Here is a 12,902-nt window from a genome sequence, read left to right as displayed (position 1 = left end):
CAAGCATCATGAAAGATTAATTAAGCCGAAGAAAAGCTCATTCAAAGAATTTTCCATATGTAAAAATAATAATAATAAATAATCCAAATAGGGGATTGGGGATTAAATAATTTTTTTTTAGAAGAAGAAAAGCTATGTACCACTGGCATGCAATATGTAATGTAACTCTAGGCGATCGATGCAATACATAAGGTCAGTATAGTACACAGAGTCCGGGCACAACACCAGAAGATATGGGCAGTGGAGCTTTTTTTATTACAGTACCAGAATTAGACCCCAAAGCAATTTCCATATGTAAAAATAAAGAGAACAAAAACTAGAGATTTCTAAGCATAACATAGAAAAAATCAACTGAGATTTCACGTGGCAAAATGTAAAATTCTACGGATTTTCATTATAGATTCATAGCTGCACATACCCAGCACAGCAATAGGATGGTAACTTCAATCTTTTTCCCCCCTCTTCAGGCAGCATAGAAATCAGAAGTTTACAGAGCAAAAGCCAAACATACAATTATTCCCATTTAACAGAAAAGGTAAACCAACATGGAAATTCCAGCAGTTCATAAATTTTAAAAGAAATTAGTGTCCAACTGCAAAAGGATGGTAAACATGCGTAATTGTAAACAGCAACTAAAAGAATATAGTGAATGGACAATAGCCAACATCAAAGATTTCTCTGCAGATGTCATCTGCAGTCCTGGTTATGAGAGACGCAAAAAGGTACTATCATCTTAATCAACAGACATGAAGGTCGAATTTTTGCATTGAAAAGACATCATAGTAGCTTATAGCTATTTTACTGAAATGTGCTAATTTTTTAATAGTACAAAGCACATGCCAACAATTAGACATGAGACTTAAGAATTCTCCAACAAGATAGGACCATGGAAAGTGATGACTGCCGCTTAAAGAAAACCTCTGTATCAGCTCCAAGATAACATTTAACTAATAATCATCTTGTTGAAAAAGTCAGCTTGTTCTGGAAAGTATTCCATTAATTCATCCTTGGTTACCCATACATAGTCCCGACACTTTTCAATATGGAGTTTGCTGGTACCAATTACTTGTGACTTGAAAAAGAATCTCTGTTAAGAGGAGAGCGGGAAGAAAGTTTATCGAAAGCAACCAACCAAAGATACCATTCTGGAATGTTTCTATATATCAAAATAATACAAAGTGGGGTACATGGAGGCCAGATTTGATACATAGAATGGTTCAACATAAAAGCAGCAAGCTCAATCCCATCTTTAGGATTTATTTTCAGTTCCGTTCCACTCTTTGTTCCAATGAAATATCATGCGATTCATCATTATGCTCATAAATAAATGCTTAACTTCTCAAAACTTATTTGGATGATGCCAGTATTTCTGATACCCCTCACTGTGAATTCGGCAGTTTAATATTACACAATTCCAGTAAAGAAGGTCAGAGCTGCTAGCATCCTGCTTGGATGCACAGCAATCATATTATTGTGGTAAAGATAAGGTCAGGCCGTTGATCTTGCAATCTTAAGAGTTCACTGAAAATCACCTTATAAGACATATTCTAGTATCTTGAAAATCCTGGGAATGCAGGACAGATGGACTCCCCCAATCCCCCTCCTTTTCCGTTGTTCTTAGACAACTCTAAATTATCAAAGAAATATCACAGATACAGCATTCAAACATCCAAATAGGTCTTATCAATCCTAATTGGTACTGATTGCAAACCAGATAACGTGAGAAGTTTGTTCATTTTTCCCTATACAACTAGATGGATGACGTTTTAGAGAATAATGACGATAAAATCCTTTGCTATTCGCAGTATATTAACTCGTATGCCAAGAGAAACCATGCAGCATAGAACACGTCTTCTGGAACTTTTCAACAACATATTTAAACTTAAAAAAAAAAAAAATTTCAAGATCAGCATGGCTCTAGCTTCCTTATAAAATCCTTGCTATTATATCAGGTGGTTGAAAGAAATCAGTTCCAGATATAAGAAATGATGTACCACTAGGCCACAAACCAGACCTATCCAAAAGGCTCAAGAAGATCTTTGAACTCTCCTTTTTCTATTATCAGAATAGAAGCCTAGTGTTTTTGCCCCAAAATTGAAACATCAGAATCTAGGCAAACAAATCAGCCCAATCAATGAAAACTTACCATTTTATTTTCTTTTGGAAACAGTTTAAATTGCAGTTTATTGTGATTGAAATACTTATCCAGCAATAGGTCAGGGGTAAAATTTAAAATCTGATACCCTCATTTGTCGCATAAATCCTGTGAATAGCACTTGGGATTTGGTGTTATACACAGTCGTCAATCTTAAATGGCGTTCCCACCCACCATTGGTATTATGATGGCAATGCCAATAAATCGCAATCCCAAGTCATCACTTTCCTTCTTCGTATTAACTAGAGATCAATTATTTCTTCAAGAATTATAATTACTCTGTTCGATTCCAGACGCAACAATGTTTTGTAGAAAAATGACACAAAGGGAAAAGTCAGATAAAGAAAGAAACAGAATGGCTTGAAGAAGAAAATTGAAACATAGCGAAAAATTATGAAAAGAATGAAGAGGAATTACTTCTGCTATTTCCAAAAGAACAAAATTAAGCCAAGGAAAAGCGAAGAATTTGAAAGAGATGTGAAAGGAAAGAAAGAATGCATAAATGAAGAATAAGAGAAAAAAATCTAGGTGCTCTGCTGATGTTACCAGGAAGGCAGAAAGGACAAATGATGGAGAAGACAAACAGTAGAAAGAAAAAGAAGAAAAGAAATGAAAATGGAGATGAAGAGGTGGAAGAAGAGCAAAATGAAGATATAAGGCTGAAGAGAAGTGATACAAGATCCTCCACAATTTGAAAGATTTTATGCTCAATATGCAATATCAAATAAGATGCTTCGGATTTCCCTATGAATCACAGGCAGGGACATAAGACATGGATATGACACTATATGGATAACCAGCACAACAAATCTTGAAAAAATAAGATATGACAAGGCTAGAACATGTCAACAAATATACATGTACCTCATATATACATACATGCATACATATACACACATACACATACATAGGTACATATGTAAGAACGCATCTATAATGCATAGTAGGCTAAAAAATAGAATCATTCATACTCTATACAATAACATCAACTCTTACAAGCTTATCATGTAGTCATCATTCAAATCCACAGACCCCAATTCATACATCATATTTTAATATGAGTATCATAGACCAAAAAATTGACCATTCACCATTAAAAAATATTAAAAAGGAACATAACCAACAAGTGTCAGTGTTTTCTTGGTTTTGAACAATAGGATATTTAACACAGTATCAGATGTATCCAAGAAGAATCCAGAAACAGCATGTGAGTTGAAGCATCCATGCTTCCTAAAGATTTCCATGCAGCCCTCCCGACAAGATAAGAAAACCACCACATATCATGTTACTTTACTATTTACTCTATCAGACTTAAAAACTACCTACTTTTTACTTCTAAAAAGACAACCTAAATATCATTCTTCCTCAAAATTGGACTCAAATGAGAATACACTAACATATTTGTTAAAAGGATTAGCTTTAGTGCCACTTCATATTATTTAAGTATTTTATGAAATTAGAAAAAACAGAAAAATCTTCAGTTTTCTGTTTTTTATACACTACCCTCTCTCTCTCTCTCTCTCTCTCTCTCTCTCTCTAGCCACACAGATGCCTTGTCCCACTTATTTCTCTCTTTCTTCCATTCATCCATGAAGATGTCTTGCCTCTCTCCCTAACAGGTTGGGCTGGTGGACCTCCAAGATCTCCCTTCTGCCCTTAAGCGGCAAGGGCCAAATTATAGGTTTTGGTCTCCCGAAAAATCTAAATATGTGACAAAGCAAATCATAGTTAATATTTGAATAAAGGTAGGTTGCCTTCACAAATTTCCTCAAAAGTTCTAATGGAGAAGATTGTCGGGTCAACAAGTCAGCACTCTTACTAATTACAACTTTCAGCCTGTTAAAAGCAAAACATGCTATAGATGTATAAAAGGGTACTAGAACGAAAATATGAAGACTGGTACCTCAAAGGATGGAGTATCTGATGAGTGTTCTTTTGGTTCTACAGTCATGTGGGCCATGGGAGCGTTGCCAACAAAATATGTATGCTGAAGTCCTCCAAGTACAGACCTCAATGCTGATTCTGCACACTGAAATGAAGGATTTCGCATAGACATCACAAGCACGGACTTCTTCAAAAGAAGGGTGTGGAATCATAACCTCAGACATATGTAATTTGTAAATGAAAAAACTTGTTAGGGAAATACCAGTCGCAGAGTCTCTTCATTTTCATATATTTTTTCTGGGAAATGCCAAACAGGTTTCTTGTCAGGAGCCCCATATGTGCTACCATTGAGGAGAAGATAAAGCCTTCTATCTAGTGCTCTCTGCAATGATCTATAGACAGCAAACAAAAAACCATGAAAACAAATAGTGTTGGCAAATGGAAAAAGAAAAACTAATAACCAGCTATTTGCATAACAGTGTACGAGAGACAAATAGAGAAAATCTAAAATATGCCAGCAAGACTAGTTAGATAGCTTTCAGGTGTTTCCAGCTTCACCATAAAGATACCCATAAAAAAAATTTTGCCACTTATAATCCATATAGATTGTAACCATGATAAGAGAAGGGATGTTCATTATGCTTTATAATATATGCAATTATTACAATGACCAACATATCCCAATTTCTTTGGATTTGACAATTATGCCTTTCTTAGCCTCCCAATCCTGTCAATGATTACATCCTTCCATTCTTTTTTTTATTATTTTTATTTTAAGGTTAAACTTGTATAATTACAGGCATTTTTGTTGCCCACATTTTTGTTCATGTACATTCAATCTTTGACTCAAGACCTCTGTTTAAGGTACCCTCGTAGAGTTTCCTTTTCTCATTAAATAGAATTGCAAATTCTGTCAGATTTTACAAATTAAATACAATTTCTTAACCCTCTCAATTTTTTTTCTTTTGATACACAGAGAAACATCACACTGAATCTATATGTGTATTGGCACTTGCTCAACAGCCAGCTAATAACATAAGCATCTGAATAACTAGAACCCTAAGACTTAGTAGTCAGCATCACCTCCAACAGAATAAATAGAAGTTAGATACTTCTTCCTTTTTAGCTTTCCAATATACTATCGGGCATGGATACAGTACAGAAACTAAACCATCCTTTTAGAAAAGAGACAATCTTCACGAACACACAAACAACCAGCAGCACAGATTTTGGTTGAAGCAATACAGAGACAGTATCATTTTTAACAGTAAGCGGTGCAAATACTCAAGCTAAAGCTGCTAAATTAAGCTTTGAAGATAACATATACATTTCTTTCGTGAGAATCAGGTTATCAACAGTACAATATCAACAATGAGGCCCAACAAAAAGGAAAAATATGTTTGATTATATGTTTATACCAATCTATGCCCCAAAAGATGTAATAGATGAGAAAATTTAGTAGGTGGGTTTCCATGGAAGAAAGCTTATATACCATGTAGCAATCCAGATATCATGCATGATGATGACCGTTGGAGCATGGTCTCCATTTGAGGGTCAAACAATCAGATCAAAAACAGTTGGTTCAGAGATTATACAAAGGACCATTAAAATCTCTGGAATGGGAAGAATACAACAAGGAAAGAAGATAACAAGCATGGGAAAGAAACAAATGGACGGTACCAGATGAGAACAGACAGAAGAGGGAGGAAGGATAAGGTACAAAAATTCCTCTTTTTGTCTTGTCATAGCAGGAAGGCCATATTTGGGTGGTCTAAGAACCATACTAGCCCTAACTGTGACTGGTCATAATCATGGATTGTGAGCTAAATATATGGCACAGATAACAGCCCAAATGCAAAGGAAAAATTTGACTATCCTAATAACCTGCTGATGACCACTAAAAATTATATATCCTTGATTTATGAACCCATATCATTTTAAAAAAGAAAAAGAGTGCCATTGCACAACAATGAATTCATGTTTTTACTACATATCAGTTTTCTTCAATCTTATTATATTATACCTTGCAAAAAAACAAAAGGGGATAACCATTAACTCAAGCAACACCAGACAAAAAAGACACACCTCCGATCATTGGTCTTGTCAGCTTCTGTGATTCGTGGAGCAGGCACATAATCAATTTGGTACTCACCTTTTCCCCTATAAAATGATCAATGGTTACACAAGATTGAGCTAGAAATCACATCACAAAGAACTAGGACATTTAGAACAACAGTACAGTATGTAATTGTGAAATTTGAATATCTAACTACACAATTCCATTTTGATGTATCATGATCATTGTCTTCCCAACATTGTTGTTAAGATACACCTATCTAGTAGTCAGACAGCTTGCAATAATAAATTTATAGGATTATAGAGAAGCCCATATGCCAAATATATAGCATAAGGCTTGTTGCCAATGATAAGGATAATGCAAAAAATTTCCTCTCCAGTTGACAATGAAACCAACTCCAGTGGACTTGTAACAACAAAAGATTTCTCCAAGGAGAAGTGCATCTAGGAATTCAGACTGCAGGCTATTTAGCTAAATGAATTACAAACACTACGAAAATAAGGCATGTAGATTAAGCCTGTGGTTTTAACTAGAGTGGTTAATTCAAACTTTACCTACCAAATTTTCTTTTAAGTAAAAGTCAGTGGAATGATACTGTTCAATTATTGGAGGCTTTAACCATTTAAGTAATGGAGTTAGTGACATTCTTTTTGCATATGCAGTATTAGTAGAATACATGTTTCTCCTAAGATCAAGAAATGCATCATATCCAATATAAAAACCACCCATGATTCCTGAAGCGTTTCTTTCTTGTTTTTTTGAACAACTATCTTACCTAGTTTGGAAACCATCAATATGTTCAAATCTGTTTATCTTATGCTTACTTAACTTCAAGCTTAATGGCTTTTATCGAGGTCTCTGATAGTTGAAACCAATATGCATCTGTACATGTTAAGCATGAAACAGCACACTGAGGAAAGGGATGTGCCTGCACACTTCTCTTTTCACATTCAATATCTAACATAAAATTTTACCACGCATGGATGTATGGTGGTAAGGGTAGATGGTGCTGCTTATATTACAATTCAGAATGGATAATTCTATAAGTCCAGCATGAGATACTTTCTAGCACTTCCATCTTATTGATGTGAAATTCACTATAATCCAGTTCTGCATTAATTTATCATTGACTAAAATTGTTAGCTGGGGGGGCTTCCCCTTTCATTAAAAATCATTTATTATGAATGCATCGGACTCCACAGGTTCTTCAAATCATCCAAAATATTATCCAGATCAACCACAAAAACACATCTTCATATAAGAAGACAAACCAAGCTAAAATGTCTTTAAGTCACGTTTTAAACTCTATTAATCATTCTATGTTTATATGATTATATGTTTATTTTAGCAATCTAATGAGGCAATAATCTTGGAAGTGTACATATCACCTTGTGCTGGTCATGCTTTCCTCTAATAATAGGTTAGCCCTGACCTTTCGGTATGCATCTCATAATCTATTTACAAACCTTTTAGTTCATATCAAAAGCACTTATTCTTTCAAAGTCCTTATCACTAAAGTTGCACTTTGGAGCAAAGGGGATTTGCAGGATTTAGAAGCAATTCCCATGTTAAACTACAGATGATTTATTGAATATAAACAAGATGCTGGGCAAGATATCATCTTAAGTATTTATGTATGCAGATACACAATCCAACAAATATATCATGCTTTGCTTCAAGAAATTCATCTCCCCTGTGTTTAAAACTGACTTAGAAGTCAGTTTCCTTTATTTAAGATAACGGAAGTAGGTAAACCAAACTTTGCATGCAAGTTATATGAAAACTTTTGTTGCTTCCTTACTACTAAATTATTTTATCATGAAATCAGAACGAAACTAATAATGATCAGTCAAGGCAACCAAATAATTATATCTATGTTTAAACTAAACCATCTTTGTAGGAAATTCATGAAATGATTAGTCTAGAGCACATTAGGAACTTGACGATCTCGAAGTCCTATTCAGAGATTTTAACATCATTATTCCAAGCCAAATTTTGTCAGGTTTTGGAATGATAAACGTAGTTATTTAGGTTACAACAAGAAAGAGACTTCAATTTGCACATTAGCCTCCTATATCGATCATACTAGTAGATTCTCTTTGCACGTATGAGTGCGCCCAGCTATATGGCAGAATCAATCCTTATAACCACAGACGATTGACTTTTCCTTGCCAAAATATATGTCATTTTCATACTATCCAGCACATGTACAAAGCATGATGGCTGAACCTGAACCAACCATTTAAGAGGCTTGATAGTTTTTTACAACTTCCTCATGGCAACATTCTTGTAAATGATAACAAAACATGAAGTTGAAAATAAAGCATCTATTTATGCCAGGCTTTCTGTAATCTATATTGTGATCGAAGAAACTAGAGAAATCTATCAATAACTTGAAGTTACTAAGAAAATATAACCTTCCATGTTTTCATTGCTTAGCAGAGACTATGAAATGTTTTCTAGTAGGTAGTGAATTTCAATTTTCAAAACCCTACTTGTCAATTACTTGGTTGCTTGAGCTACAAGTGGTTATAAGAGTCAACTCCATAGTTAAAGGAAGAAACTGGATCTCTCAGAAAAGTTAAGGATACAAAAGAGGTTAAGAAACATTAGCATAAAAACACAACGAACCTTATCATGTAGATAAATCCTAACTTGGTTGCTACATGTTCAAGACATTCATGATATAGAGATTAGAAACCACAATAATAGGACTATATGCAATTTTGGTAGAATATGGTCTAAAAAAAAGAAAAAAGAAAAATACTTGAATGCAGAGAGAATCAAAAACTTTAGCAAGTGGATGAGGAAAAATGAAAATGATTTTGGAGCAAGTCCAATGTCGTACTAAAGATAGCCATTTCTAGCTGCTGGTTGATATTAACTTCAGATCAGGACTGCAATATATAGCTCTGAAGATAAGAGAAAATCGGGACTTATTCCATCATAGTTATGTCTAATAAAAGACAGAATAGTACATACTCATTAATCCAGAACAGCAAGGCTATGTAAAAACAAGGACAAAGAGATTGAAAGGTTTTACAATTTTCTGGCAAAATATATTTGGCACTTTCCATTTTGCACTATCTAGCTTTAGACAGGAATCAGACTGTGTAGATTTATACAGGAAGCTTACGTGAAGTAACATCTACAACAACAACCCATCCAATGGTAAGGCTTGCTTATGTTTGTTTATGAGAACCAATATATAGATTTCAAACCCAAAAAAATTAAATCTATGCAACAACCTATGGATTATGCATGCAAAATTCATAAACAATACTTCATGTACGTATGACGCATAAACAAGAAAGCAAATCATACCACAATTCAAAACTATTTCTTATATTTGTCTAATATATATATATATATATATATATATATATATATATATATATATATATATATATATATAAGCATAGTAGTATACCAGCTTTAAAATATATGCAGGGCCTGCTGATCATAATTTTCTATAATCATTGAATATCACTGAATCAAACCCCTTTTTTTTGGCTATCTAATCAGACATTATAATATCACATTACAAGAAGACCAGAGTTGTTGAGAGGACAAGTGAGCAAAAATTATTTAAATGTTGGGAATGATATAATTAGAATTAACTACTTCTGAGGAAGCCTAGAAGCAACCAAGAAGCAACAGCAAAGTGCACAAAAGTAAGTTTTCCATTTTAGGGAATGATGGCTTGCAAATTTGTAGTACTATCAAGAGGGATGAAACTAGAAATCAGGAAAGAAGAAGCTTGGTAGTAACAAGGTGCATTAACTCAAGTTGAATTTTGAGGATGTTTGGATGCTTGTCCAAATGTCCTCACTCACAATATCATTTTACATACAAGAAACATGATAATACATTGGAGGGACATGGTACATCCATCCAAATCACATCCCTTCCACAACCGCCTTTATTTAATTAAACCGCAGTTTGCAAACTATACAGCCCAGCAGTGTACAGAATATAACATGGATAGACGTGCGAGGCATCCAAACACCCTCTTAAAGTCTCCTATGGATGTTGAGCATAATTCAGTGATGGCCCATTTAGGAGCGGTAGCAGATTGAGATAATAGGTCAATGATCAAGAGGGAACTATAGACAACTAGTGATAGAAACTAGGTGAGGAAATAGGAGCCTCGGCACCTGCTCCATTTAGGAAGCATAAAATTTATGTTGATGATGATTCTTACTCCTCATATCAGCTGCAAACAATTCACAATAAAAATAGGAAAAGGAAATGCCAGCACCGTAACTTAAAATCTAATGTACCGTAACTTAAAATCTAATGTTGGCATATGAATGCATATCTGTCAAGCATTCCACTTCAAAATCTAAAAACTATGCTTCTAATCTTTCTCTTTCACCTCCAAAAGATTCACAAAGCTAACGTGCATATAACAAAGATTTAACCTCATTCAGCTAGCTAATAGAAATTATAAAGGAAGAAATATAATATCATTATTGAAGTTGATAGAGAACCAATAGTCCCAGAAAGATTAAAAAACTAACCCACGGGTGAAAAAGAAGCAAACTTTACCTGGCATCTCCCTTTCCCAAGACCTCATCAGGGTACCTACGCCGGTATTGCTGCCTCCACCGAAACCTACATAAATTATTTCACCATGATCCTATCCATCCCGTCCAAGCTCATCAGAATTTATTTAAAAAAAGTTTTTTGTTAAAAAAAAAAAAGGGTAATTTTGCTATCAAGAAGACGGAGTTCGATAAAAGATGTTTTCAGTCACATTAGAGCTCCATCTTTTCCGATTAATCTAAACTTTATCAGCAATCTTGGGGTTCTTATTGCGGTATCAAACAAGGAGAAGAAGTAAAGGAAGGAAATGAGGAGGGATTGAAATCTCACGAGAATTCTTGGAAGGCGTAGACGACAGGATCGATCTTGGGTATGACGACAGGAAGGCGCTCGAAGAGGACGGCGGCGACGATCTTGTCGGAGCTCGACGAGGAGAACCCTCGCGATCGCAGAGTTCGGAGGAGTAGCAGAGCGGCGGATCGCTGCATCTCCCTCTGCTTTTCCCCTCTATCTCTCCCTCCCTTTTTCCGCACGGTTTCGATGCAAAGCCTCCTTAAACCCTCCATAGACCCGGAGACAATCGGTGCGTTCGACCCAAGCTTAATCCGATCAAAAAGTGGGCTCACAATTCCTTCATCCGGGCTATCTTATGCACCAAATAGGCCCATATCCATATGGGCCGCCCAAGCCCAGAACAAGACAATAATTTAGGGATGCAAACTTTGTGTGGGCTATTTGCAAACCTATTTGAGTTGTACTAGATTGAAAACTAGAAGCTCGGATTCCATAATAGGTGGATCGATTGGATCATAAACTGTATAAAGATCTCAAGCTTTGTCATTTTGATTAATCGTATCCTGATTGAATTCTTTCACCCGATCATTGGGCTTTGTTAAGGTTGCCCTCTCTCCCCCTATCTGTTCATTTTGTGTGCTGATGCTCTATCTTGGAAGTTGAGAGCGGCGGTTCAAAGATTGGAACTGGAATTTTATTAACCCTCTCCTAGGGCTCATCTATCTTTGTATCTTTTTTTTTGTATATGATTGTCTTCTTATTGGTGGAGCCTCGGTCCAAAATATAATGTACTTTGCATCTATTATTGAGGTCTATTGTCGAATCTCTAGCCAACTTATAAATTTACAGAAGTCCATGGTCAACTTCAGCCCCAAGATGAAGATTCAGATGAAATAGGTGATTCGGGATAGACTGGGGATCTAAAAGCAAACTGGGGCCCTGACCTATCTGGGGGTTTCTATTACTGAACAATAATTTTGAAGGGCTGACTACAGGTCATGGAACAGTAGGTCTAAGATCATCTCAAGGGCTAGCAAGCCAACACTCTCTTCATGATAGACAAGATGACTCTCATGAGATAGATCCTAAGCTCCATCTGGTGTACTTTTTGACGAACATGATTGTATCGAGTTTCTATCTTAGGAGGTTGAAGCAACGATTTTAAGACTTCTTATAGGGCTCAAGGCATGATGGTTGTGGGCTCTATCTATTGTCCTAAGAGGTGGTCCACCAACCTGGGAGGGATGGGGGCCTTGAGATTTGGTTCCTATTGGTCAGAAGAGAGGTCATGATCGCCAAGCATGCTATTAGATTCTTTATCTAGTCTGATTGCTTATGGAGTAGGATGATGAGGGCTCAATATGGGGCGTGGAGTCAGAGATCCCAAATTCAGACTTCTCGTGGCTGGTCCTTCATCTGAAAGAAGATTTGTACCTATGCCCCAATAATACTAACTCAAGTCAAATAGTTGATTGGTGATGAGACTTTGATTGATGTGAATCAGGATGCTTGGATTTTCAGTATGAAATTGGACTTAGTAACAGAATGAGACATGCCCGCCGGCCCTACAGGATCTTTTTGATCTCTAACTTTATGGATTGTACTCATACCATAGTGGTATGATCGCCCGCTTACGCAAAAAAAAAATATCAATAAGATTTCAGATTAAGGAAATCCAACCAAAATTTTTTTGATCAGAGCACTTTGAAATGCAACATAATTTGAACTAGGAGCTCACAGGTCACAGCCCAATGGCTAACTTCAAAACGTACCCAACCTGATTTAACAAAGTTGTACTTGGGTTAAAGATTTTAGATTCACTCTATGTTCAGGCTTGGATAGATGACCTCACTATCATGTCAGTTGGCTGGGCTCGAGTTAAGTTTTTCTGCTGGTTGGATTGGTTTATGTTCAACAAAAATCCAACCCAATACACTCAAATTG

General features: G+C 35.7%; 1 protein-coding gene across 2 annotated transcripts; it reads right to left on the bottom strand.

The window, feature by feature from the left end:
• Window positions 1-619: 619 nt before the first annotated feature.
• LOC105049932 (uncharacterized) lies at window positions 620-11,245 on the bottom strand. Of its 2 annotated transcripts, none has more exons than XM_010929736.3 (6): window positions 10,995-11,245; window positions 10,668-10,733; window positions 6,125-6,199; window positions 4,302-4,431; window positions 4,059-4,184; window positions 620-1,087 (listed from the first exon to the last, which is right to left on the bottom strand). In XM_010929736.3, exons 1-6 carry the CDS (start codon window positions 11,228-11,230, stop codon window positions 944-946), a joined length of 777 nt encoding a protein of 258 aa, XP_010928038.2. In that variant the 5' UTR covers window positions 11,231-11,245; the 3' UTR covers window positions 620-943. The 2 variants fall into 2 exon arrangements, with proteins under 2 accessions (XP_010928038.2, XP_073117596.1); XM_073261495.1 differs by having other exon boundaries at window positions 986-3,856.
• Between the last annotated feature and the right edge of the window lie 1,657 nt (window positions 11,246-12,902).

This window comes from Elaeis guineensis, chromosome 8, assembly GCF_000442705.2.
Source record: "Elaeis guineensis isolate ETL-2024a chromosome 8, EG11, whole genome shotgun sequence".
In the NCBI taxonomy this organism is placed as follows: domain Eukaryota; kingdom Viridiplantae; phylum Streptophyta; class Magnoliopsida; order Arecales; family Arecaceae; genus Elaeis; species Elaeis guineensis.
This window is presented reverse-complemented; position numbering and strand designations above follow the sequence as displayed.